Below are 23,454 nucleotides of genomic sequence, written 5' to 3'. Positions count from 1 at the left end.
ATCTCCAGCCAGAAGATATGACCAGAAAATAGCTGGGAGCTTTCGGGACAATTTTTTCTTTCCTAATAGGAGGGAAAGAAAGAACAGAAGCTATCTCTTCAATCTTGTCATCTTGCCTAGGACATGTGCGACGCTAGAATGTCTGCAGTCACTCTGATCATTAGGGAAAGAGCAAGCACATCACAGACAATCCACGGAGACATTGCTGAGCCGCTGAACCAATGCCAGTGGCTGCCTACCTTCAGACTGTTTATGCAAGAACATCAGACTGTCTGATTAAGCTATGCTAGGTTGGGTTGTCACTTGCAGCCTTTCTGAGAGACTCACAGCTTTGACCAAAAAATATTTTCCAGTCCTTGTACAACTCCATTCAAGTAACATTGCCCATCGTTTGGCTAGAGGAGGGTAGGACACTTTTATTAACAGTCCCCCAAGAGTGTGCTTATAGGCTAGAGTGATTCCCCAATAGATAATTACAGTTCTGTTGTCAGAAGGGAAGGGGAACAGATGCCAAGTGGCTAAAAATCAAATATCCATTATGGTAGGTGCCATTGTTACAACTGATGATGGTACAGGGGGTCAGAGTGGGGAACTAGTATCCTTAGAGCTAGTCAGTGACAGAGGCATGAAGAAGGACCCTTTACAACTGTGCTGCAAATCGACTGCATTTCAGGAAAGCTCTGAAATACTTAAAATTTAAAAAAAAATCGTTCAATTAGAATGGTAAATAGACTGCATTGGATTCTAGTTCTACTGGTTTAAATGATGCAAATTAAAATATATACACCAAATAGAGATGTTTATGTATCTGAATAAATTGATTGGAAAACATTAAAAAAAATTTTTTTTTAATCTCAAAGTTACTTTATCCACATCATATATGTTATTTCCATTCCAATCTTTAACGTATTTTTAACTTCTTCCTTTAGCTTAGGAGAAAGAATGGTTTAATTAGCAATTGTCAGTTAGCTCTTCTCAGTAGCAGTTGTGTCTCAACTAGTTCCAGCAACACAAAAGGGCTGAGGGAGTTGCGGTACGAAGGGACCTTACTGATTCCAGGGGCAGCTGCCCAACACACAGCTCCAGTCAGTAAAGTGGGTAGGGAACAGTAATTTTTAGACACTGATGGGTTTGGGTCTAGACAATACTATTCATAGTTACGGAGAAAAATTAAAGTGAACTCATATATACAGTGTTTAGAATAGTGCCTGGCACACATAAGTCCTCAGTTCATGACCACTACATTCCCTGTTGAAAAGTTTAGTGCCAGGTCCCATTGTATGTACACTTGTTACGGTTTATTAACTACAGTGTTAAGTTCCAGTTCTGGCCGTAGCAACATATCACATCAACACATTCCAGTAAGGGCCACTACATCGATGATTTCGGTTGATTGATATTGATGGATATATCTGTATAACCTACAGCCAGACTGAGTGGTGTTAGTTAAGCCAAAATGAGCACTAGTTGTATATATAAAACCAACACACTGGGGTTGGCTAACTTGCATAGAGCCAATAATAGCAAGGATGGGAATGGCAGCAACCCTAGGGAAGCTGATCACAGAAAAGAAGCTCCTCACTCCACAACCCCAGAATCTTGATTCCCAGTTCAGTACAGTTACCCTCTGAGGGTGCATGCTGTCTCCCTCCCCCAACCTCCCAGAGGCTCTGGACCTGTGCAGCCGCTGCGGGGGAAGGAGCAGCTTACCTACAGCACACCCACATAGACACCCACCTAGATGTACTTTGGTCACTTATTTTTACTTCAAAATAATATGTGTGAATAAACAGGAAGCTTTAGTTTAGATAAGTAGACATTTTTTGGTGCTGTTATAAAGCTAGTAGCTGTGGGCATGGTCAGTGCTTCCTTGGGCAGAAAAGGTGTTATTAAGGAAAGAGTCACACCTACTATTTTGTCGTGGAACACAGAATTAAAGATGATGTGAGGAAAAACACTGGGCCAGTAGGAAACAGAGAGCACCAAGGTAATGCTAGGCTAGGATGAGGAAGCCTTTATTTGTCTATGGCATCAACAGAAGAAAACTGGTACTGTCCAAGACCTCCTCTTTCATTGGGCAGGTTGCATACACTACCATCCTTCTGGGCCAATGACCATTCTCATGTATTTGATCAGATTTTCTTATGTTTTCTCCTTTTTATTGAATTTATTGGAGTGACACTGGTTAACAAAATTAGACAGGTTTCAGGTGCACAATTCTACAACACATCATCTGTACACTGTATTGTGTGTCCAGCACTCCAGTCAAGTCTACATCCATCACCATTTATCTACCTTATCCCCACCTCCACCTCCCCCCAGCAATCACCACTGCTGTCTGTGTCTATGAGTTATCTTTTCCCCCTTTTTTGCTCAATCCCTCTAACCCCTTCACCGACCCCCCACCCCGAACAGCTGTCAGCCTGCTCTTTATCTATGAGTCTGTGTCTATTCTGCTTGTTAGTTCATTTTGTTCATTAGAGTCCACATATGAATGAAACCATATGGTAGTTCTCTACCTCTGAATGGCTTATTTCACTTAGCATAATGCTCTCCAGGTCCATCCATGCTATTGCACAGGGTAAGATTTCCTTCTTTTCTATGGCCAAGTAGTATTCCATTGTTTATAGGTACTATGGATTTTCTCTCCACTCACTTACTGAAGGGCAGCTGTATATATAGGATACAATAGCTGCTTCCAAATCTTGGCTATGTAAATAGTGCTGCAATGAACATAGGGGTGCATATATTCTTTCGAGTTAGTGTTTGGGTTTCTTCAGATAAATTCCCAGAAGTGGAATGGCTGGGTAATAAGGCAGATCCATTTTTAGTTTTTTGAGGTGACTCCATACTGCTTTCCACAGTGGCTGAACCAATATGCACTCCTATCAACAGCGCACAGGGTTCCCTTTTTCCCACATCCTCACCCAACACTTGCTGTTTGTTCATTTATTGATGATAGCTATTCTGACAGGTGTGACATGATATCTCATTGTGGTTTTAATTTCCATTTCTCTGATGATTAGTGATGTTGAGCATCTTCTCATAAGTCTATTGGCCATCTGTACGTCCTCTTTGGAGAAGCGTCTATTCAGGTCCTTTGGCCATTTTTTAAAAATTAGATTATTTTTTGGGGGGTGTTAAGTTTTGTAAGTTCTTTATAAATTTTGGATATCAACGTGTGTGTGTTTGTGTGTGTGTGTGTGTGTGTGTGTGTGTGTGGTGAGAGGAGGGGAGATAGTGAGATAGACTCCCAGCAACCCCATCTGGGGCCAATGCTCAAGTACCAACCTACTTTTAGCACCTGAGGCTGATGTGCTCCAATGGAGCTATCCTCAGCACCCACGACCACACTCGAAGCAATTGAGCCACTGGCTGTAGAAGAGGAAGAGGGAGAAAAAGGGAAGAGGGAAGGGTGAGAAGTAGATGGTTATTTCTCCTGTGTGACCTGACAGGGAATTGAACTTGGGTTGTCCATATGCTGGGCCAATACTCTATTCACTGAGCCAATGGCCAGGGCCAGATATTAACAGCTTATCAGATGTATCAATGGCAAATATATTCTTCCATTCAATGAGTTGTCTTTTCATTTTGGTGGTTTCCTTTGCTGTGCAAAAGTTTTTAAATTTGATAGAGCCGATTTGTTTATTTTTTCTTTATTTCCCTCACCTCAGGAGATATATCAGAAAAAATACTGCTACAAAAATGTCTGAGAGCCCTGGCCGGTTGGCTCAGTGGTAGAGCGTTGGCCTGGTGTGCAGAAGTCCCGGGTTCGATTCCCGGTCAGGGCACACAGGAGAAGCGCCCATCTGCTTCTCCACCCCTCCCCCTCTCCTTCCTCTCTGTCTCTCTCTTCCCCTCCCCCAGCGAGGCTCCATTGGAGCAAAGATGGCCCCAGGCGCTGGGGATGGCTCCTTGGCCTCTGCCCCAGGCGCTAGAGTGGCTCTGGTCACGACAGAGCGATGCCCTGGAGGAGTAGAGCATCGCCCCCTGGTGGGCAGAGCGTCGCCCCCTGGTGGGCGTGCTGGGTGGATCCCGGTCGGGCGCATGCGGGAGTCTGTCTGACTGTCTCTCCCAGTTTCCAGCTTCAGAAATATACAAAAAAAAAAAAAAAATGTCTGAGAGTTACTGCCTGTTTTCTTCCAGGACTTGACCCCATTGTATGTTTCTGCCTCCTTTGTCAATACTAATGGACTATAAAGATGTGGATTTATTTCTGGGCTCTGTATTCTGTTCTATGGATCTATATGTCTGTTTTTAAACCAGTACCATGCTACTTTGATTACTGTGGCCTTACATTATAATATGTTATCAGGTACCATGGTATTTCCTACTTTGTTCTTCTATTTCAAGATTGCTGTTGCTATTCCGGTCTTCTGTGGTTCCATACAAATTTTTGGAGTATTTGTTCTAGTTCTCTGAAAAATGCCATTGGTATCTTAATAGGAATCACGCTGAATCTATAGATTGCTTTGGGTAGTACGGACATTTTAATGATGAAAATTCTATCTATGAACATGGTCTATGCTTCCACTTATTTGCATATTCTTCAAGTATGGCTCTTTTCATCCTTAAATTTGTTCCTAGGTATTTTATTCTTTTTGAAGTAAATGTGAATGGAATTATTTTCTTAGTTTCCCTTTCTGATAGTTCATGATTTCTGGATATTTACCTTGTATCCTGCTCTTTTTAGTAGTTTTTTAAGGAATCTTTAGGGTTCTTTAAAAAAGCATCATTCGGCCCTGGCCGGTTGGCTCAGTGGTAGAGCGTCGGCCTGGCGTGTAGGAGTCCTGGGTTCGATTCCCGGGCAGGGCACACAGAAGAAGCACCCATCTGCTTCTCCACCCCTCCCCCTCTCCTTCCTCTCTGTCTCTCTCTTCCCCTCCCACAGCCAAGGCTCCATTGGAGCAAAGTTGGCCTGGGTGCCGAGGATGGCTCTATGGCCTCTGCCTCAGGCGCTAGAATGGCTCTGGTTGCAACAGAGCGACGCCCCAGATGGGCAGAGCATCGCCCCCTGGTGGGCATGCCAGTTGGATCCTGGTCAGGCGCATGCGGGAGTCTATCTGACTGCCTCCCCATTTCCAACTTCAGAAAAATACAAAAAAAAAAAAAAGGCATCATTCTTTGTTCTTTGTCTCACAGTGGACATTTTCAAATATTTGAAAAAATGATGAAATCATACTTTCACCTGCAAAAGTCAGGCTTTGCTGTTAAATAGAGTTGGGATTTTAAGAATACAAATGTCATTAAGTTTATAGGATCATGACAATTATTCACCAGCACCCACAAAACAAAGGTAAAACTTGGCCCTCCTGAAAGGGGGTATCACTCTTTAGGACACTGGTGGAACTTCTGAAAGGCTCAATGTTTGTGAGTACACTAATAGCCCTTACAATGAATTTTCCACCACCTGTGCCAAGTCAGCCAGAAGTCAAGCTAGGTTTGATGTCAGCAGGTAAACCCAACCCTGAAGACCTGTTGGTGCTCATGATGACATCTGAAGGCCTCAAACTGCAACCCCAAAGGCTCTTCCCATTGCATTCATACAATAGACATACACATGGCAAGGCTATTTCCACTGATAATATATATTTACAATAAGCATACTTAATTCTGTAAATCACACATACAATACAAGTTCAAATATTTTGTCTTTAACTGCCTGAGACAAAGTGAAAATATGCTATCACTCCAATGAAAAAGGCAGGGGAATAGTTTTAACACATCATTAATATATGTGGTTAAGTTTTTCTAAAGAAAGACAGCAAAGCCCATACAAAAATTAGGGACAGTAGAAAATTCAGATTTTAGCCACTGGTACTGCTCTAAAGACAGATATGGTGTTTCTGTGACCTGCCATCTATAATTCATACCTCCTACTCTGCCAGTTACCTTCTACTTGAGACTATAACAGTCATTCCAATGACTCTGGATTCAGAATCTCGTTGCCTCTGACTGACAGCCCTCATCTGAAACATTCATCATGCTTACATGGCAACACAAGGGCCGTAAAGAAAGACAACAAAGATATACCTTGTGAGAGGGATTGTTAAAAAGAATCTCTCTGCTCCACTCCCCCCAAAAGTACTGATCATAGTATTTAACTACATCCCAGGAACTAGAGGGGAAATAACCAAGGATGCAGAGAACCTAGTCAAGCCGTCACTGCAAAGAGCAAGGGATGAAGCGTGTAGCCTAGCTCACACCACATGCACGGCACTCTTAAACTTCTTCCCTCAAATGGGCCATCTCCGCAAATGGAACTGGTCTTCAAGTTTCTGAGTCTGTTACCCAAATAGCTCAGGCTAGGTTTAGACATTCTCTACAGGATCTAGGTGGAAAATCTAGGTGGGCTTTTGGAATGTGGCAGCAATGAAAACAAACAATACACAGAAAGAGGGAATTGAGGAGAATCTCTTCTGATACTGATTTAGATAAAAACACTCCAGAATGCTGCAAGCAGCGGAGTCACCAGCAGAATGGTGCTCCCCATTTTACTCATCCCGTCACTTCCGTTACACAGGTTGTTCTGGCAGCAGTTGTATGTTAGAGACTTCTCCCCCAAGTCTCTTTTAAGGGAGTCGAAATTGCAGTTCTCTAACCGCCAACACCGGTAATAAGTTCTGGTCTCTACGAGAGAAGCACAAACACAGGGTTAAGCCAACAAGTGGGTAAAGTTCTGTACTTACCTTTGAACCCTCAATTCTTTACTTAGAACTTATCTTGTGGAAGTAGAGATATCTGGGCAAGAATGTGCATCCCAGTTGAGGCAATAGATAAGTAAGTGATGATACAGCTCTACATAGAACTTTTCCATCAAACCAAAGTCTCCTCAGAGCCAGCAAGAGCATGTGTGGAGGGGAGGCCACAAGTAATCATACCAATGTTTTAAGAGATTTATCAAGATTTTGAAACACATGCCCACATTGATCCAGCAACTCCAATTATAGAATTTACTCTATAAAGTTACAAGTAAAAAGGATCAAGATATATGCTCCCCAAACGGTCAATGTAGTATTATAACAGCAATAAATTATAAAGCAAGACCATTAATAAAAATTATTTAAAGAAATTGTTAAGAGTTCCATACAATGATATTCCACATGCTGTAGCTCCTTCCAGGTGGCTCCCGGCAGGGCACAGGCAGTGCTGACCTTGGTCTACGCCGGAGGCCCTCCCCAGAGGCCCCAGAAACGACACACCAGGTGACCAGCTTCAGACCAGAAGCAGAGTACCACCCATTTAGCTCCACAAATGGCACACCCAAAGGGTGGTCTCAGCAGGTACCAGACCCTGCTAAAGTGAATCCCACTCCAAGGGGTCAGGCCCTGCCCCGCTGCCTGTCTGCTGTGCTCATGGCCAATTCTCAGAGCCAACAAGCCTGGGGGTTAAGCCTACTGACTGATGTGCAAATAGCAATCATGGTCAACTACAACAGGAGGGGACATACAACCCACACAAGGGACTCTCCTGGAATACCTGGCTCAGGTGACCAGGGAGACTGTACCAGTGGCCCCCACAGAACACTGACTACATTAGACCACTCTGCCAAGACAGGGCAATGTAGCAGATCTACCTAATACATAGAGATAGATACACAGAGAGGCAGCCAAAATGAGGAGAAAAAGAAACATGGTCCAAATGAAAGAACAAGCAAAAACTCCACAAAAAGAACTAAATTAAATGGAGGCAAGAAATCTTCTAGATACAGTTCTAAACACTGCTATGAGAAAAAACTTAGGGAAAAATAAACTCAATGACAACTTCAACAAAGAGATAGTAAACATAGAAAAAGACATAGAGTCCATAAAAAAGAACCAGTCAGAAATGAAGAATATAATAACTAAAATGAAGAATACATTACAGGGCTCCTGGCCAGTTAGCTCAGTAGTGGAGCGCTGGCCCAGCATGTTGTAGTCCTGGGTTCGATCCTGGCCAGGGCCCAGAGGAGAAGCGCCCATCTGCTTCTCCACCCTTACCTCTCTCCCTTCTCTTTATCTCTCCTTTTTCCTCCTGCAGCCAAGGCTCCATGGGAGCAAAGTTGGCCCGGGCACTGAGGATGGCTCCATGGCCTCTGCCTTAGGCACCAGAATAGCTCCAGTTGCAACAGAGCATCGCCCCCTGATGGGCATGCCAGGTAGATTCCGGTTGGGTGCATGGGGGAGTCTGTCTGCTGCCCCCCACTTCTTATTTTGAAAAAATACATTACAGGAAGTCAACAGCCAATTAGAGAAGCAGAGGATTGAAACAGCAATTGGGAGATAAGGCAGCAGAAAACATCCAACAGAAACAGCAAAAAGAAAAAATAATTTCAAAGGATGAGGAGAGCTAAAGGGACCTCTGGGACAACAACAAACACACCAACATTTACATTATAGGTGTACCATAAGGAGGAGAGAGAGAACAAGGAACTGGAAATTTATTTGATACTTATACCAAACAAAACAGACTTCAAAACAGAGGCTATATCACAGGACAATGAAGGACATTTCATAATGACAAAGGCACCAATCCAGCAAGAGAATATGACCCATAAACATTTATGCATTCAACATCAGAGTACTTAAATATATAAAGTAAATACTGATGAACATAAAGGGAGAGATTGACAGTAATACAGTAATTGTAGGGGACTTTAACATCCACTGACAGAAATGGATAAATCATCCAGACAGAAAACCAACAAGAAAACAGTGGCCTTACATAGCACCTTAGACCAGATTGATTTAATTGACATTTTTAGAGCAGTAGTTGAATATACATCATCACACATGGAACGTTTCCAGAATACACTATGTGTTAGGCAACAAAATGAGCCTCAGTAAATATAAAAAAAACCCCAAATTATATCAAGCATCTTCTCCAATCACAATAATATGAAACTAAAAAGCAATTACAAGAAAAAAACCTGAAAAACACACAAACACATGCAGGCTAAATAACATGGAACTGAATAATAAACGAGTCAACAGTGAGATCAAGGAAGAAATCAAAAGAAATCTCGAGACAAAGGAAAACAAATATACAGGAATATAAAATTATGAGATGCAGCCACAGCAGTCCTAAGAAGGAAATTCATAGCAAAACAGATCTATTTAAGAAACAGGAAAATCTCACCTAAACAATCTAGGCCTACATATAAGCAAAGGCAGATTTAACAGCAGGCGCACCAGGCACTCACCTTTGGCCCCAGTTTCTGAAGGGCCCTGCAAACCCCCAACTTTACACTTTTTTCTAATGACACCAAGTTTGGTTTCATATGTGCAATTTTAATTATGTACAAATTACGGAAAAATATGGTTAACATGTATTTTTATTTTTTCCATCTCTCTCTTTTTTTTTTAAGGGGCCTAATATTTTCTTCTGTGGCTGGGGCCTCAACCAACCTTAATCAACCTCTGCATACAAGGAAATAGAAAAAGAACAACAAACTAAACACAATATGTAGAAGAAAGGAAATAATAAAGAGCAGAGTAGAAATAAACAAAATAGAGTCTAAAAAAACAACAATACAGAAAATCAATGAAAACAAGAGCTGGTTCTTTGAAAAAATAAAGAAGATTGGCAAACCTTTAACCAGAGTCAAGAAAAAAAGAGAGAGGACCCAAATATATAAAACTAGAAACAGAAGAGAAGTGACAGCTGACACCACAGAAAGACAGAGTATAAGAAAATACTACAATTATATGCCAAATCATTGGACAACTGGGAAGAAATGAAAAAAATTCCTAGAAACATATAATCTTCCCATTCTGAATCAAGAAGAAAGAGATAATCTGAACAGTCTGATAACTACTAATGAAATCAAATCAGTGTTCAAAAAACTCCCAACAAACAAGAGTCCTGCACTGAATGACTTCACAGGTATATTTTCACAAACATTAAAAAAGTTAACAACTAACCTTCTTAAACTATACCAAAAAAGTGAAGAGGAGGTAAGGCTCCTAATCTCATTTTACAAGGCCAGAATTACTCTGATTCCAAATCAGACAAAGATATTACAAAAAAATAAAAAAGAAGAAGAAAATATAGGCCAACATTCCTAATAAACATAGATGCAAAAATCCTCAAAATATTAGCAAGCCAATATCCGCAATTAAAAAAAATCACACACCATGATCAAGTGGTGGTGTTTATTTCTGGGATGCAAGGTAGGTTCAATATCTGCCGAGAGAGCACCGCCCCTGGTGGGCGTGCCGGGTGGATCCCGGTCAGGCGCATGCGGGAGTCTGTCTGACTGTCTCTCCCTGTTTCCAGCTTCAGAAAAATGAAGAAAAAAAAAAAATATCTGCCGAGCAATTAACATGACACACACACCACATAAATAGGCTGAAGGATAAAAATCATATGATCATATCAACGGATACAAAAAAGCATGTGACAAAATCCAGCATCCATTTATGATAAAAATTATCAGCAAAGTGGGAATCATGGTAACATAACATAATAATGGCCATATATAATAAACCCAGAGCTAACATACTCAACAGGGAAAATCTAAAAGAATTTTTCTTAAGGTCAGGAACAAGACAAAGATGTCCATTTTCAACACTTTTAATCAACATAGTACTGGAAGTCCTAGCTGCAGCAGTTAGATAAAAAAAAAGAAATAAAAGGCATACAAATTAGAAAAGAAGTAAAACAGTCATTAGTTGCAGATAACTGGACACAATATAGAGATAATTCTAAAGATTTTACCAAAAAACTATTAGAACTGATAAATGAATGCAGTAAAGTAACAGGATACAAAAGTAATATACAGAAATTGTTTGCATCTTTACACACCAATAACGAACTATCAGGAAAGAAATTAAGGAAACAATCTCATTTGTAATTGCATTAAAAAAATTAAATACCTAGAAATAAATTTAACCACGGAGGTAAGAGACATACTTGAAAAATTATAAGACACTGAAGAAAGAAACTGAAGACACAAATAAAGGAAAGTATATACCATGCTCATGGATAGGAAGAATTAACATCATTAAAATGTCCATACCAGCCAAAGTAATCTATACATTGAATGCAATCCTTATCAAAATACCAATGGCATTTTTCACAGAACTCGAACAAATAATTCAAAAATATATCTATATAGGAGTATAAAGAACCTAAATAGCTACAGCAATCTTGCAAAAGAAAAACAAAGTCAGAGGTAGCATGCTACCTGATATAAAACTATACTACAAGGCTATAGCAATCAAAACATCACAGTACTGGTATAAAAACAGAAACAAAGATCATTAGAACACAATAGAGAGCCTAGAAATAAACCCACTCCTATATGGTCAATTAATCTATGTCAAAGGAAGAAAGAATTTACAATGGGGTAAAGACACTGTCTTTAATAAATGGTGTTGGAAAAACTGGATGGAGACATGCAAAAAAATAAAACTAGACCACTCTCTTACACCATATCCAAGAATAAACAAAAAGTGGGTTAAAGACTTAAAATATAAGACCTGAAACCATAAAACTCCTAGAAGAAAACATTAAGCAGTAAAGTCATTAACACTGAACTTAACATTTTTTTTGGATATGTCTTCTCTAGCAAGGGTAACAAACAACAACAACAACAACAAAATGGGACTATATCAAATTAAAAAGTTTTTGCACAGCAGAGAAAAACATCAGCAAAAAGAAAACCCATTGAATCAACATAGTCACCAATGATACATACAAAAGATGTTAATATCTAAAATTTATAAAGAATACAACTTAACATAAAAAACAAACAAACAATCCAATTAAAAAATGGGCAGAGGATCTGGATAAACATTTCTCCGGACAGACATTCATAGAAATGCAAATTAAACCCACAGTGAGATGTCACCTACACCTGTCAGAAAAGCTATCAGCAATAAACTAGCAAGTGTTGCAGAGGATGTGGAGGGAAGAGAACCACTGTGCACTGTTGGTGGAACTGCAAACTGGTGCAGCCACTGTAGAAAACATTACAAAATTTTCTCAAAAAATTAAATACAGAACTATATATAGCCAACAATTCCATTTCTTGGTATTTATCCAAAGAAATAAAAAACACTAATTTGAAAAGATATATGCACCCCTATGTTCACTGCAGCATTATTTACAATAGCCAAGATATGGAAGCAACCTAGGTATCTAACAATAGACAACTAGACAAAGAAGATGTGGTTCATATATGCAATGTAATATTATTTGGCCATAAATAAAAACAAAATCTTACCATTTGTGAAAATAGAGATGGACCTACAGGGTATTATACTAAGTGAAGTAAGTCAGACCAAGAGACTGAAATACCATATGATTTCACTTGTATGTGAAAACAAACAACAAAACAGAAATAGACTCACAGATGCAGAGAACAAACTGATGGTTGCTGGAGAGGAGGAGGTTTGGGAGACTGGGTGAAGCACTTGAAGGAATTAAGAGGTTCAAGTTGGCAGTAACAAAATAGTCACAGGGATGTAAAGTACAGCACAGGAAACATAGTCAATAATACTGTAATAACTGTGTATAGTGCCAGCTGGGTACTAGAATTATCAAGGGGATCACTTTGAAAGTCATATAAATGTCTAACCACTAGGCCATACACCTGGAACTAATCTAATCTTGAATGTCAACTGTAATTGAAAAATTTTAAAAAGCGCCCACACACAGTAAGAATCACTTCACACCTAGGATGACCATAACCAAGGAAAGGAACTGAAAAATAACAAGTGTTGGCAAAAAAGTGGAGAAATGGAAATCCTCAAACATTGCTGTTGGGAATATAAAAAAACACACGTACACTAAAAAATTTCTGGCAGTTTCGCAAAACGTTAAAACAGTTATCATTTGAGCTAGCAATTTCGCTCCTAGGTAGATATACCCAAGAAAACGAAAAACTGTGTTCACACAAATGCTTGTACACAGATGTTCACAGCAACATTATTCAAAATAGCTAAAACAAGTATAAACAACCCAGATGTCCCAAAGGGTAAATATGTAAACAAAATGCAGACTATCCATACAATGAAATATTACTCAGCTTTACAAAAATAAAGTACTGGCACAGGCAATAACATGGACGAACCTTAAACATGCTCAGTGTAAGACACCAGCTGCAAAGGACCACAGGAAAGCATGATTCCATTTACATTAAATGCCCAGAATAGGCAAACCCATGGACAGAGAAAGTAGATTAGCAGTTGCCAAGGTATGGAGGAGGAAGGACAAGAATGACTGTTAGTGGGTAAGGGGTTTCCTTTTTAAAGGCTTATAACTACTTTATGCAATTTCATTCGTAGCGAGGAACAAAACTTCTAAGGTTATAACTGCAGGTGCAACTGTCCCCTCCTCCCCTTCAGAGGGAACGAGTGATTGAACTGGATAATAGTGAAACTGATTAAGCGGCAGAGGCCAGACAGAGGGTCCCAACAGCTCTCCATGCGTGGACCATAGGCATTTAAGTGTATGCTTCTAATCCTGTACTAAGGATGCTGTTGACTAGGACAAGTTACTGCTTTACAGTAACAGTAATCAGGCATTGGAACTGGGAAAGCATTCAAGCTAGAAGAATTTTAATTAGGGAAACCTAACTGCTTGGGGAGAGCAGAGAGTAATCTATTACTAATTGCTATCAATTAATCACTTACTATGTGTCGTGCAGTGAACCAAGCACTTTATCTGAATTACCTGAGTTGTATAACCACTTTATGATAGTGAGCTTCTCACCAAAGCCATTATCAGGCTCACCCAAATAAAAGTGATTCTATCAGAGTCACTGCAATGTTAGAGCTCTCTCTCTGCTCGGTACAGCCTCCCCACTCTCCCTGAAGGCCTGGCTTCAGTCTACCTTTACCAAGCAATGGTGTACAGTTGCCCTAGTGTGCTCCTTATTCAGAAGACCATGACAGCAACGACCACTTGGCACTGTCATCATAGGCTTCTGCCAGACTCCAAGTACATGGCCAGGGCACCTGTAAATAGTGGTTCAATGAACACTAACACCTCTTTCTTCTACACTTAAGCTGCACAGCACTTTCATACCCATTTTCCCCTTAAGTGTTTCGCTGAGCCCAGGAGATATTAGAGCTGACAGGGAGGGGTATGTGGCTAGAGTAGTTAAATCACTTCTCTAATGTAGTGCCTGGCCTTCGTCTCATGTTTATGAGGGTGGGTCCTGCCTTTCCCAGGATGTCGCCAAGGCTGGAGAGGGGTTTAGATGCCCTGTTAATAACATCTGCCTCCTATAAGGTCAGAAGATCTCTATTTCAGGATGTCTAGTTTAAGATTGGGGACTTAGTTTCAAAAGAAGAAAAGAAAATTAAGATTCACATTATCCTTATTTACTTTTTTTTTTTTTTAGGGAGATCATGGGCAAGTAGGGGCAGAAGAGAGATGAGTCCGTTTTTAGCTGGTCATTGATTGCCTCTCATATGTGCTTTGATGGGAGGGGGATCCAGCTGAGCCAATGACCCTTTGCTCAAGCCAGTGACATTGGACTCAAACCAGTGACCTTGCGCTTCAAGCCAGCGACCTTTGGGCTCAATCCAGTGACCATGGGGTCATGTAGATGATCCCATGCTCAAGCCCGATGACCCCACACCCAAGCTGGTGACCTTGGGGTTTCAAACCTGAGGCCTCAGTCCCCCAGGTTGACTCTCTGTCCACTGCACCACAACCAATCAGGTCACATACAGATAGCTTCATTGTCCTAAAATCCTGTGCTCACCCGTTCATCTCTCTTTTTTCCAACTAACCCTTGGCAACCACTGAATTTTTATTGTCCCCTTGGTTTTACCTTTTCCAAAATGTCTTAGAGTTGGAATGATGAGGTATGCACCCTGTTCAGACCGGCTTCTTTCACTTCATAATATATACTTAAGTTTTTATGGCTAGATAACTCATCTTTTCAGTCTGTTCTCTGGATGGACCACAATTCATTTATCCACTTTGCCCCTGAAGGACATCTCGATTACTTCCAAGTTTTGGCAACTATAAATAAAACTTATAAACACCCGTGTACAGGTTATTGTGGGCATATAAGTTTTCAACTAATTTGGGTATAAATATCAAGGAACACAATTGCTGATTCGTGTGATGAGAGTATTTTAGTTTTTCTGAAGAAACTGCCAAACTGTCTGTACCATTTTCCATTTTAACCAGCAATAAATGAGCATTCCTATAGTTCCACATCCTTGCCAGCATTTGGTGAAGCCAGTGTTTTGGATTTTGGTCATTCTAATAAATGTGCCTAATAGTTTCTATGAAGCATTTTTTAAAAGCTTACCATTTCATGATAAGATGAATAGTTCTGGGGATAGAGTGTACAGAATGGTTAATAATACTGTATTGTCCATTTGAAATTTGCTACGAGAGTAAATCTTAAGTATTCTCATCACACAAAAAAGGTTAACTATGAGAGTTGATGGATTTATTGATTAGTTTGATTGTGGCAATTACTTCATAATGTACTCCATAATGTATATGTATATCAAATTATCACCTTGTATACCTTAAATACACAAAATTTTTACTTCAATAAAGTTGAAAAATATTAAAATAAAAGTCTAATAATTAAGATAAGAGCCTGACCAGGCAGTGGCACAATGGATAGAGCATTGAACTGGGAAGCCCAAAGACCCAGGTTCGAAACCTTGAGGTTGCCTGCTAGAGCATGGGCTCATCAGGCTTGAGAGAGGGTACACCAGCTTCAGTGCAGTTTGCCAGCTTGAATGTAGCACTAAAGACATTACCCCATGGTCGCTGGCTTGAGCCCAAGATCGCTGGCTTGAGAAAGGAGTCACTGGCTCGGCTGGAGCCCCAGGTCAAGGCACATATGAGAAAACAATCAATGAACAACTAAGGTGCCATATCTATGACTTGATGTTTCTCATCTCTCTCCCTTCCTGTCTGTCTGTCCCTGTCTGTCCCTCTTTCTCTCTCTAAAAAAAGAGAATAAGCATTGGAGTAGATGGATTTCCTTCCACTTTCAAATACTGGGTTGGTGACTTGACTCTAGTCTGTTGCTTAATCTGAGCCCCAGTTGCCTCATTTATCAAATGAGAATAAATATTACCCTAAGTGGTAGGTGGGAAGAATGAAATGTAAAATGCATGAAAAGTGCTTAGTCTTACGTATAACTAGTGCTATGAAGTGGTAGCTGTTCCCTGTTGAACACAAGCCTAATGAGGAGTAGAGCGGCACAATTGTTTCCCAGGCTCTCACCATCCCATTTCATGTAGGAGAGAGGGAAGAGGGAGGCTCTTACCGGCTCTGGCGAGGAGACACGCATTCTGAGTAGCTGTACAGTTGACAACAGTAGTACATTTACCACTTGTGTTGGGACACTGATAGCACTGCAGGCTGTAACCTAAAACCAGGAAGAAAAGCCATCAGAATCTGTAGAACAGCAACACCTCGCCCTCCTGGCTGCAGAAGAAAGCCCACCGTCTCCATGAATATGAGGCACAGGTCGGAATACCTTCTTCCCCACCAGAACTAGCAGCAGGCAGATTTCTCCAAGCTCAAGCTACAGTTTCAGCAGCATTTTTTGGACCCTGATGCAAGTGCAAAGGAAATTTCCATATTTAAAAATCCATATAGCTGTTCAATTAATCACTGCAACTGGAAGTGATTCATCTGTGATGTAACAATGTATTAAAAGTAAACTATCAAGAGAATGAGCTAACAGAATTCTATCAATGCTTTCCAAGCAACGAATATGCTCTGTGAAACCACATTCTCATGGATTAATACTAAGTATTTGGCAGTAGCTATCTGTGTGAAAAGACATTTTCAAAGAGGAAATTATTATAGATCAGTATTAACAGATGAATACTTGCAACCAATTGGAACCCTAATTTTTGAATCCCAAGAAAGGAAACTGTTAATCCCAGTTAAGAATTACATCCTTCCCATTAGTAGAGCTGTATTACAAATATTTGTACTCAATTGTAATATTTTAAATTTTGTCAGTTAAATAATTTGCATAAATTTGTTTTCTTTCATCATTTTTATAAAAGCCTATACACTGTCCTTGATTTTGTCTGTGGGCCTGCAAAGCCTCAAACATTTCCTCTCTGGCCACTACAGAACAAGTCCAATAGCCTCGGGGTCAGGTGTCATCACTGAAGATGCTCCCTGCTGAGGGACTGACCCATCGCCAGAAGCATCCATAATCAAGGGAAGGAGAACAGCTGTGCACCTTCGATCCACGTACGTGGGACAGCCAGGCATCAGCAGTGACACTGAACGCAAGAGTCAGGGTACAGCACATGCATACTGCCTCTGGTTCTCTGATTGGAAAATCAACTCTGCTCCTGTTCACGTTTTTGGGAGTCACCTTTGCTGGCTGGATTATTTTCTCTTCCCCCTTTTACATCAACGGTGACAAGAAAAAGATAGGTCATATCTCACATCTGTTATGGGGAGAGGCAGAGAAGAGTCGCAAGACAATTTTCCCCATTCCTGTGGACACACCCTTTTCCAATTAGAGATGACCTTCTTCCTGCCACAGGCCTTCTGCCAGGGAATGAGTCTTTGCCACGCCTGGGGCAGGGCTCCCTTATCCCGCTCTGCCTCCTGGCCCCAGTAGCAGTGTTTGTCAGGCTGCCTGACAGGGGAGCCACAATGAGAGAGGCAATGACACACCTCTCTTCTTCTCTGCTCCTGATGTGCGTACACACCTGAGAGGAAAGAATGTAGGAGGGAGGCACTGTTCTAGCCTGGCTATTTGCCATTTAAAAAGACTGCCCATAGCAGTGAGTTTGCTCCTGGCTAGAGCCAGAGTCCATCTGGCTTCTTGACAAGCCTTTAGACCAGGGGTCTCAAACTCGCGGCCCGCGGGCCGCATGTGGCCCGCCGAACAATTTTGTGCGGCCCGCAGAATGTTTTCAACTGCAGTGAGAAAAGTGTTGCGTAACAGTTGCCTTTTGTAGACCTAGTGCAGCCCGCCGAATGGCTGTGATCTTGCTCTGCGGCCCACATGCTGAGTTGAGTTTGAGACCCCTGCTTTAGACAGAGGAACCAAAGCTCACATTTGGAGTTTCAGTGGGGCAGAAATGTTCAGAGCTTACACATTCATTCAGTATTCCAACATCTGCACCTAAGTGTGAAGCTCTCTATATTTACAGAATTGTTCCCAGAGGCAGGCTCAATGATTCCCAGCGCCATTTTTCAAGAGAAAACTAAGATGTTCGCTAACGTGTCCAAAGTCACACAGTGACCACGTGGGAGCTGGGAGTCAGATCCAGACTGCCAGTTCTGAAATTCAGGCATGGTTTAACCATAACATTCCTCTAATAGTCCTGAGTGTGAAAGAGAAGGAAACAGCAAAAACTGTGTGAGAGACCCCGGTCAGAGACACCAAAATACCTCCAGGAGCCAGGGAGAGGTGGCCCGGGGGTGAAGGAGTTAAGAGCAGACAGTCTGGCGCCGGGCTGTTTGGGTTCAAATTCTGGTTATACCACTTCTGTAGGATATTTTACAACTTATTATCTCTTTGGGCCCCAGTCTTATCATTTGTAAAATGACAATAATAACAGTACATCCTCTGGAGGGTTGACATAAGGATTTCGTAAGTAAACGTCTGTGAAATATTCAGAACAGGGATTGGCACAGAAACGCTAGAAGCATTTGCTGCTACTGCTGTTGCTCTGATCACCATCCTCATCATAACACGGGAGAAGCATCCGGGCAGAAGGACTGAGCTCAGCACTCTAAAGATGGTGTCCATTGGCATCCCCAGCCGCCTGTGGTGAGAGGGGTGAAACTTGAGCTGCTGAGTATACCCCTCTCTGTCCTTCCCCCTCAAAAGCAGTTATCAGAATAGCGGTAACTCAGGAAGGTGCTCCACTGAGGACAAGGCTGTAATGTAGGAAGGAGTTGTCACACAATCCTGGACCTGTAACACTGGAAGACAGAAGAACCAAAGCCGGGCTGAGGCCAGTGCCACCAGTTCAGTCTTCCTGAGGCCTAAGAAAGAGGAAGCCCACGGCCAAGGGGGCCTACTTGGTCCAGATTCTCGTCTCTCTGTACCACTCACCTGACTGGCAGAGGACAGACAGGATGAGCAGGAGCCCAGGCAGGAAGAACCGTCCTTTGCTTTCCATTGTCTACAGAATCTGGAAGGGAAACACAAAAGGAATTGTATGAACCAAGAAATGACTGACCGCTGACCGGCTATGTCAGAAACGAAGAATTACAAGGCGGAAGGGGCTTCAGGAGACATGGGGAAGGAGCTAGCAGGCCAAGAAAGCACAGGAAGCCTGCCAGACCGGCGTGCTCTGAACCAAGGGGTGCTCTCAGGTGGGGCAGCTCTCTGTCCCCCCTCCAGCCCCCAGACCTCAGCTTACTGAAGAAATGTTGTTGATCCTGGTGAGAGGGGCAGCTGTGGGGAGTCGAAGCACACAAGGCCCAGAGGCAGGACCAGCCTGGGCCCTTACGATTACAGTCACCCCACTGTCACTGAATGCCAGCCAGCAGGCAAGCCTCACTTCTGCATCAACTCCCACTTTGTTAGCAAATACTGTGGCCAGTTACTTTGCTAGGTGCTATGGACACGTTAGCTGTATTTAATCCTCATACAAGGCCATAAATGTAATATCTGCCTCCTTTTATAGGAAGAAGGAACTGAGGGTTGAGGTGGGGAACTAATTTACACAGCTGTGGAAGGCAGAATAAACGTCTCTCTTCCTCAGAGATGTCCAAGTACCTGTGGATACAGGTCATTCTAAATGGCAAGTGACTTTGTAGCTGACATTAAGGTGAGAGAGACTATTCTGGATTACCCAGCGGGCCCACAGTAATCACCTGGGTGACTACATTTAAGGGAAAGAGGAGGGCAGTGTGTAAGAGAGAAACGAAAACAGAAGAGGCAAGAGATTCAGAGTGAGCTGGACTTCGCCCATCCCTGCTGGTTTTGAAGACAAAGAAATGGGGCCACCGCTGAGGCAAACAGGTGGCCTGGAGAAGCTAAGAACTGTCCTCAACACTCAGCCAGAAAATGGGACTTCAGTCCTCCAACCACAAGGACTGTCATTGTGTGTATAACCCGAAAGAGAAAGGAAACTCCAGAAAGGAACGCAGCCCTGGTGACACTTGGATTTGAACCTTGGGAGGCAAGTCAAGACTTCTGTACCGAACTGTAAAATTAATTTGTGTTATGTTAAACCGCTAAATTTGTGGTGACTTATTTCAGCAGCAATAAGCAAGCTAATACACCAAGTTCAGAACTGGTTTGTGGTAAAGCAACATGTAAAAACAGGTCTGAGGGCCCTGGCCAGGTGGCTCACTGGATAAAGCGTTGTTCTGGTGTACCAGTGTCGCAGGTTTGATCCCCAGTGAGGGCACATACAAGAAGCAATCAATGAGTGAACCACTAAATGAATATGTAAGTGGAATGAGTTGATGCTTCTCTCTCTCTCCCTCAAATCAATAGAAAAAAATTTAAAAATAAAATAAAACCAGGTCTGAGTTCATCATATTAAATTCTCTAGTGGGGAGACTTCTTGTGACTTCAGGTTCTGCAATAGATTTGCTAAGCTGGGACCACCAGAGAAGGAGATTTTATATTGAGAGATTCACCAATACGCAGGAGTACAGCTACTGTTCCTGGGAGCCTGGGGTCTGAGAGGCTGGCAGACATTAAGGCTAGAAGTGTCCTCTAAGATAAATTCCAAAGTTTTTATTTTTCAGGAAATTAATGGAGGTCCCAGAAAATGAAGTTACTTATCTTGAGGCAACAGGTTGGTTGCAAAGCCACAATGGGTGGATTATACTTCTATTCAGCAGGGGCTGTTAACTCACAAAATAACATTATCTGGTGACTAGTAGTGTCAAGGAAATGGAAGTCTGCCTAGACAGAGATCAGTTACTCATTCAGAAAAATAATTATAATATTAGTAGGAAAGTCAAACAAGAAAGGTACATCATAATGAACAAACCCTCCCACTTTGAGGTCCTGTTGCCAGAATCAACCACCCAGACCTCCCAAAACCACACAAACCTGCAACTTCCTTTACAATGGCCTTCTCGGAAGTGTGTTCCAAGACGCCAAGTCCCTAGCTTTCCTGAGGGCCTCTCATCACAGAGAGTCTACTCATGGCCCTGCCCCTGGAGATTATAACTGCTGAGCCAAATGTTTAATGAAGATATTTCACAAAGATACAGGGCACAGGCAAGAAACAAACAAACAAAAAATGCCTCCTCCTCTGGAAAACCTCAAGCACCTCTGGGCTTGGGTTTGTTTGTGGCAGTCTGGCTGAGGCTCTTCAATAGCTGGCCCCGGGGTTTTTAATGCGATCCCCGTGTGCCTGCCGTGGAAAACCATAAGTAAATTGTCCCCTGTAGGGAACATGAAGAAGGTGGGTGACAAGGGTACCCAAAATATTAACAGCCACCATTTGGTCTCCACATATCAAGTGCCAAACTGGGTCCTTTCCATGAATTATCTCATTTAGTCATAAAGCTCAATGAAGTTAAGCTCTATGATTTTACTGATAAGAAAATGACAGCAGGCCCTGGCCGGTTGGCTCAGCGGTAGAGCGTCGGCCTAGCGTGCGGAGGACCCGGGTTCGATTCTCCGGCCAGGGCACACAGGAGAAGCGCCCATTTGCTTCTCCACCCCTCCGCCGCACTTTCCTCTCTGTCTCTCTCTTCCCCTCCCGCAGCCAAGGCTCCATTGGAGCAAAGATGGCCCGGGCGCTGGGGATGGCTCTGTGGCCTCTGCCCCAGGCGCTAGAGTGGCTCTGGTCCCAATATGGCGACGCCCAGGATGGGCAGAGCATCGCCCCCTGGTGGGCGTGCCGGGGGGATCCCGGTCGGGCGCATGCGGGAGTCTGTCTGTCTCTCCCCGTTTCCAGCTTCAGAAAAAAGAAAAAAAAAAAAAAAGAAAAAAAAGAAAATGACAGCAAGTAGTTGGGACTATCCAATTAGTAAACAGCAGAGCTGGATAAACTTGACACCAGTGCGAACTTGACATAGGTACAAAACGTTTTGAAATATATTTTAAAATATTAAACAAAAAAAAAATAAGGGAAAAGCATAAATTCTGGAGTTTCTTACTGGTTCTGCTTTTGATAACAAATCAGAGGACACCATAAAACTTTCCGTTTCCAGGATTTTAAAGATCCTAATCTATCCCTGGCCATTGGTGTTTTCTGAACCTGCGCCAGGAGCTTGCGTCCCGGGGGTAGTGGCTGCCTGCCAGAGGTGCGGAGCCTGGGCAGGGCAGGGCCAGCTGGAGAAGCCATTTTTAACTTCCTGTGGTCCTATGTATCAGAGAGGAGAAATGGAATATGTGAGCTGGCACATTTCCAGAACCTTTGAAGAACCTGCTTCTCCTTAAACAACCATCCAAATCACTACTTTAAAAGTCAGCTGTCAGCCTGGCCTGTGGTGACACAGTGGACAGAGCATTGGCGTAGACTGCTGAGGTCACAGATTGGAAACCCTGGGCTTGCTGGGTCAAGGCACAGGACGAGCAATCAATGAACAACTAAAGCAAAGCAACTATGAGAATTGATAGTTCTCATTCCTCCTTCCCTCTCACTGTCCTCTCTCTGTAAAACCAAAAAAACAAAAATAAAAATAAACTATAAAAAAAGTCAGCTGTCAGCTCTGGTTGGTAGAATCCCAGGTTGGGGTTCCATCCCTGGTCAGGGCACATACAAGAATCAACCAACAACGAATACATAAATAAGTGGAACAACAAATCATGTCTCTCTCTCAAATCAATCAATAAAAAAGTAAAAAAAAAAGGTTGTTGTCAGACTCTATGAAGCTAGCTCAAAGAAACAAAACCTCACACCAAACTTGGACTTAAAATGTCTGAGTTTCTGTCCTGCTCTGTTTACTAAAATTTAGACCTCTACGTTAAGACAAGAATGTCCATGACCATTTGGGGATGTTAACCTCCCTCAAGGCGCTATTTCTTTTCTACAAATTGCAAGAGGTTCCCTTCCCTGGTCAGGGGTGAAGGAAAATATTCCCGACGAATGAAGGGCACCGCCGGCAGAATTTGGGGCGTTTCGTAGAGTGTCGCTCTCCCCTTTTTCTTTGTTGTAAACAAGGGAAGCCGGAGTTCTGCCCGGCTCTCTGGGCAGCTTAAAGCGTGCGACCAGGGGGCCTCCGGTGCGGGGAAGAGCAGGGTCTCGGGAGGACAGACACCCCGGGAGTTTGGGGAAAAGCTGGGTCCGTCCCCAGGGCGCGGAGACCAGCGGGAGGAAGGGGTTGGCGCGGCCTGCTCGGCAGCTGGGTGCGGTGGGAGGCACGGCTCTCAGAGGCACGAGCCCAGCTGCCCAAGGGCGCACGCGCCTGTTTCTGCCCGCAGTCTCGCGGCACGATTTAGCCCACGGCCCGACCTTACCTCTCTGGCTCTCAAGTCCCGCTTCTAGCTCCGTAGAGAGCTGCGCAGGTCAGCGTTTTTATAGCCTGGGCGCCCGCTGACTCTGCCTCCTCCCGCTGGCCCCTCCCCTCCGGGCTCCG

At 42.7% G+C, this 23,454-nt stretch overlaps 1 protein-coding gene across 1 annotated transcript; it reads right to left on the bottom strand.

Moving 5' to 3' along the window:
• Positions 1-4,266: 4,266 nt before the first annotated feature.
• CD59 (CD59 molecule (CD59 blood group)) lies at positions 4,267-23,454 on the bottom strand. The gene is made up of 4 exons (XM_066363526.1): positions 23,336-23,454; positions 19,013-19,091; positions 16,238-16,339; positions 4,267-6,630 (listed from the first exon to the last, which is right to left on the bottom strand). The coding sequence occupies exons 2-4, from the start codon at positions 19,077-19,079 to the stop codon at positions 6,431-6,433; spliced, it is 369 nt and encodes a 122-aa protein (XP_066219623.1). The 5' UTR covers positions 19,080-19,091; positions 23,336-23,454; the 3' UTR covers positions 4,267-6,430.

This window comes from Saccopteryx leptura, chromosome 1, assembly GCF_036850995.1.
Source record: "Saccopteryx leptura isolate mSacLep1 chromosome 1, mSacLep1_pri_phased_curated, whole genome shotgun sequence".
NCBI classification, from domain to species: Eukaryota; Metazoa; Chordata; class Mammalia; order Chiroptera; family Emballonuridae; genus Saccopteryx; species Saccopteryx leptura.
The sequence above is the reverse complement of the archived record's forward strand: the minus strand, read 5'-3'. Positions and strand labels throughout refer to the sequence as shown.